We start from the raw sequence: 4,779 nt of genomic DNA on the forward strand, positions 1-4,779 counted from the left end.
TGATAGCATCAAAGAATGATAAACTCGAGCTGCAGGACTGCTTGGAGTTCAGTAGGACAGCAAAGGTAAGACGTGCTCCTGAACAGCATATCCCTCACCCTCTGGAAACACCGAATGACCTTGGTGGTATCTGCTTGGTGCCTGCTCCTCCCCTCACAAGATTCTCTGGTGCTGGGCCTCTTTCCCCACATGACTGTTCTGTCCCTTTTTCAAGTACCAGAGTAGGAGATATTCTTGACGAATAATCGCAGTAAGAAGATGCAATTAGACTTTGCGATTGTTGATGTTAGATACATAGAGGCTGTGTTGGGCCCTTGCAGTAATAAAAGAGTGATTGATGCTGTTGCAAAAAATGTTAATGTGCTCTGAGGTCACAGATAAACATTAAGCCCTCCCTGTGCCTGCTTTTCCAGGTCTGCATCGAGCAAAGACCTGCTTGTTGTCTCTCTGGTCGTTCTGTCTGGATGAGTTCTGTTTTCAGTGCTCCTTTTGATCAGAAACTGGTATCTTGGCCCCATGTGATCTGTTCACGGTCACTTTTTGCTTATCACATTCTCTGGTTCCTTCCTCTTCATTAACTTGGTGTTTGTGGGACACACGAAATACCCCTTCAAGTCTCCTTGTCCCTCCCTGTGCAGGCCTGTCCCTGCCACCTCTCTTAACACACGCCCTCCTTCCTCTGCCCTCTCTGGGTGCTTTTGAGCCTGATGTGGGCTTTCCTGGAACCTTCTGTGCTCACTCCATGATGTCGTTTTGTTCTCCAGTTGAAGAAAGTACAGACAATAACCACCAAGTCGAACTCGATCAGACAGGGGAAAAACCAACTTTTCCCTGTAGTCATGAATGGCAAAGAAGATGTTTTGTGGTGCACTGAGCTCGAAAGGTGAGCAAGGCTGCACTTGGAGAGGGAGTTGGTGGTGAAAAAGGACAGGAGAGGAATGTGTGGTCAGGGCCAGCGGCACACATGGACAGTTGTTTGCCTTACTTCATGGTCCCACTGCCCCTTATGTAGCAGGTATATGTAATAATTCCTTGTCAGAATTAGCCCTTATTTCCTGATAGAAATGCTCACATGGTAGTGATGAAGAGGCGTGAGGGCGTTACACAGCTCCACATGTCTGCACTGCCCTAGCATTTTCCTGTCCCAACTTACTGGGTCTTTTGAAGATAAGACCGGCTGTTCTTTTGGCCACAGTCCTCATGGGAGTGTGCAGACTCCTTGGCTGCAGTCTGCCTTAATCTCACACTGTATTGGGCTAAACTCCCATTGTCATGTAAGAACCATCTCTTGGATTTCACTTTTGTTTCAGTTCTTCTTTTTACATTGTAGCTGTAGTCCAAAGACTTTTTTTTTTTTTTTTGTCTTTTTGAGACAGGGTCTCCCTGTAGCCCCAGCTGGCCTGGAACTCGCTATGTAGACCAGGCTGGCCTTGACCTTGTAGAGATCTGCCTGCCTCTGCCTCCTAAGTGCTGGGATTAAAGGCGTGCACCACCACCACCATGTCTGGCTTTCAAAGACTTTTATAGCAAGTATTTTCATTACAAATTTCTGTTCGTCCCCCCCCCCCCCCCCCGCCTTAGGTCTTTCGACCAAAGCCTGTAGCCCCAGCTGGCCTGGAACTCTCTATGTAAACCAGGCCAGCCTCTCTCTCACAGAGATCCACCTGCCTCTGTCTCCTGCATGCTGAGATTAAAGGTGTACGCCACCACTTTTGGCTTTCTGTTCTGATTTTATTTCTTCTTTAATAAATAGTAGTTTTAATAGAGAAGTCTTTTTCTTTTTTTCTTTTTTAAAGGCAGTGTCCCACTCTGTAGCCAACCTGGAACTCATTGTCACCTAGACTGGCATCAAATTCACAGCACTCCCTTCTGTCTCAGTCTCCTGAGCACTATTTTATAGGCATATTTATAGGCACCATATTTGGCCTATAAAGTTAATTTCAGGGCTAACAAGATGGCTCAGTAGGGGAAAGGTGCTCTTTCCATAAGCCTGATGACCTGAATTTGATCTCTGGGACCCATGTAGTGGCAGGCTAGAACTAATTCCTTCAAGTTGTCCTCTGACCTTCACACCTATGCTGTGTCACACACGTGCCCCCGCCCCCAAAATAAACAACTGTAAATAATTAATTGAAAAAAATCAATTTCTGATTAGTAGAAAAATGGGTGAATTACCTTGCCCAGTTTGTCCATGCAGTGGGATCTTCTGGATTTGGAGACCCTGGCACAAAGTGTTCAGAGAGCTGATTCAGGGGCTTTGTGCAGGAGGATTCCACGAGAGACACAGAGGAAAGCAAAGTAAGCCCAGGGTCTAATTTGCTGTATCCATTCAGCCATTGGCCTATTAGTGCTGGTTTTAGAACCAGGTTGTGAGCCTGATTAATACTGAGGTTCAGTGTTCCTGTAGCCTCTTTATTTTTGTGGGTGATCTTATTCCTTCTTTTTTTAAAGAAAATTTATTTATTTATTATTTTTATTTTATGTGTATGTATGTATTGCCTGCATGTAGGTAAGTGCACCTGTGTCGTGCAGTGCCCTCAGAGGTCAGAAGAGGCTGTCGGATCCCCTGGGACTGGAGTTACAGACAGTTGTTAGCTGCCATGTGGGTGCTGGGATTCGAACCTAGGTCTTCTGCAAGAACAACCAGTGTTCTTAATTGCTGAGCCATCTCTCCAGGCCCCTCTTATTCCTTCTTAAAGAAACATTGTAGGAGTGGACATGGTAGTGTATACCTTTAATTCCAGCACTTGGGAGGCAGAGACAGGTAGATCTCCGTGAGACTGAGGCCAGCCTGGTTTACATAGCGAGTTCCATGCCAGCCAGGGCTATGTAGTGAGCCCCTATCTTAAAACAATAACAAAACAAAAAAACACACACATAAAACCTGTGGGGCTGAGGTGATGACTTAGTTGGTGAAGTGCTTGCCATGCAAGCATGAGGACCTAAGTTTGATCCCAGAACCCACTTAAAAAAGCTAGGTGCACTGGTGTGCGGGAGGACCCCTGGGGGTGCACTGGTGTGCAGGAGGACCCCTGAGGCTTGCTGGCCAGCCAGTCTAGCCTAATCTGGGAGTTCCAAAAGACCTCATCTCAAAAAAGAAGGTGGATGAGAAATGCTATTTGAGGTTGACCTCTGGCCTCCAGACACACATGCATGTATATATGTATACCCCTTCCCCAAAGGAACTGCTTAACATCTCCCATTGTGTTTTAAAGAAAAAAAATTTGTTGGTAGACTTTCTAGCAGTCATTCAGAGAGTAATTCACACCATTCATTAAAAAACGGTCCTCTATGTAGCATGTAAGGGCCAGGGGCATGGTCCTAGTACAGGGCATGCACAGCACTGGTGCCCTATGACTATCAGTTGTCAGCAAGTTCTGAAGAATCAGTGGATCTCGATCCCCTGGCATTTTAGAAGGGACTCCTGTTGACCCCAGTAGGCCTGCCTGAAGGGATGAAGAGGGGTAGTCATGGGCAGAAGCAGTATAGCTTGATGGCTGTCCCAGGTGAGGGCTTCCAGAATAAACTTCATCTTGACATACTACAAGGGTGGCACGTTGGAGGGATGGCATGTTGGAGGGATGAGCCCTTCTGATCCCACATCTTTTCACATTGGTGCTCTCCCAGGATCTTCGGCTTTCCTGTACACTACACAGATGTGTCCAACATGGGCCGTAGTGCCCGCCAGAGGCTGCTGGGAAGGTCCTGGAGTGTGCCCGTCATCAGACACCTCTTCGCCCCCTTGAAGGAATACTTTGCATGTGAATAGATCTACCCAGGGCTGCTGGAGCTCTGACTTTTTAGGGTCAGTGTCAGGGCCCAGGAGTCACCCTGATCTCTGAAGCTCTCTAGCTCTGCCCTTTCTCAGCTCACTTGTGTGGGGTCTTACCCTGTATCTCATCTCTCTCCTGCTCAGTGGGAGCAGAGCCTCCTGGCCTTTTCTTGCAGGGGAGCTGAAGTGTCACCGCCTTCTGCAGAACTCAGACTGCAGCTTAGAGTGGCCTGACATGATACTCATGTTTTCTTCTCCTAAACTTTAAAACTGGAGTCATGTACCAATATGAGAGAAACTGCCTTGTTTCAACAGTTTTTGCTAATTTTTAGGCTGAAGAATGACAGATGCCTACAGTTTACTTTTCTTTTTCATTAAAATCAATACCTCTCTATAATAGCCTGGTGTGCATTTTGTTCTACTGCTGAAGTGTGAGTCACCATTGCATTAAGCAGGGATGCCTGGGGCCTGCGGGGGCCCATGGGGCTTGGGGTCCACAGCAGTGCCCTCAGAGCTCCACCACATTAGCATCCCCTGCAGGAGTTCTGACAGCCCTGACTACCAGCCCATCTTTGGCTTCTGCTCCGTTTGATTCTGTTCCAGGGAGGACAGTGGGCCAGAGAAGGGTTATCTAAACCTGTTGCTGTGGTTAAAACACTCGAACCAAAAACGACTTAGGGGAGGATAGGGTTTATTTGACCTACACTTCCAGTGCCGCATTCCATCATTGATGGAAATTAAGGCAGGAGGAAATCAAGTGGGAACAGAGGCTGAAACCATGGAGGATGCTGCTTACTGGCTTGCTTTCAGGCTCAGCTTTCTCTCTCTCTCTCTCTCTCTCTCTCTCTCTCTCTCTCATTTATTTTTTATTTTACTTCATTTTATTTTATTTTATTATTTTATTATGTATGTGCATGTATTGCCTGCATGTAGGTAAGCGCATGCATGTCATTGTCAGTCATTATGGCCCAGGGCAGCCACTTTCAGTAACCAGCCTGGTTGGGAAT

At 46.8% G+C, this 4,779-nt stretch overlaps 1 protein-coding gene across 1 annotated transcript in view; it reads left to right on the top strand.

Annotated features, from left to right (window-relative positions):
- Positions 1-3,897, top strand: part of LOC103735529 (DNA (cytosine-5)-methyltransferase 3C-like) — a 65,492-nt gene extending 61,595 nt beyond the window's left edge. Inside the window, exons 18-20 of the mRNA XM_029564380.1 lie at positions 3-65; positions 765-883; positions 3,628-3,897. Coding sequence (XP_029420240.1) covers positions 3-65; positions 765-883; positions 3,628-3,769 — 324 coding nt within the window. The 3' untranslated portion in view covers positions 3,770-3,897. The remainder of the gene's footprint in view (positions 1-2; positions 66-764; positions 884-3,627) is intronic.
- Positions 3,898-4,779: the final 882 nt, after the last annotated feature.

The sequence above is a fragment of the Nannospalax galili genome, unplaced genomic scaffold (assembly GCF_000622305.1).
Source record: "Nannospalax galili isolate Female #2095 unplaced genomic scaffold, S.galili_v1.0 scaffold1357, whole genome shotgun sequence".
In the NCBI taxonomy this organism is placed as follows: Eukaryota; Metazoa; Chordata; class Mammalia; order Rodentia; family Spalacidae; genus Nannospalax; species Nannospalax galili.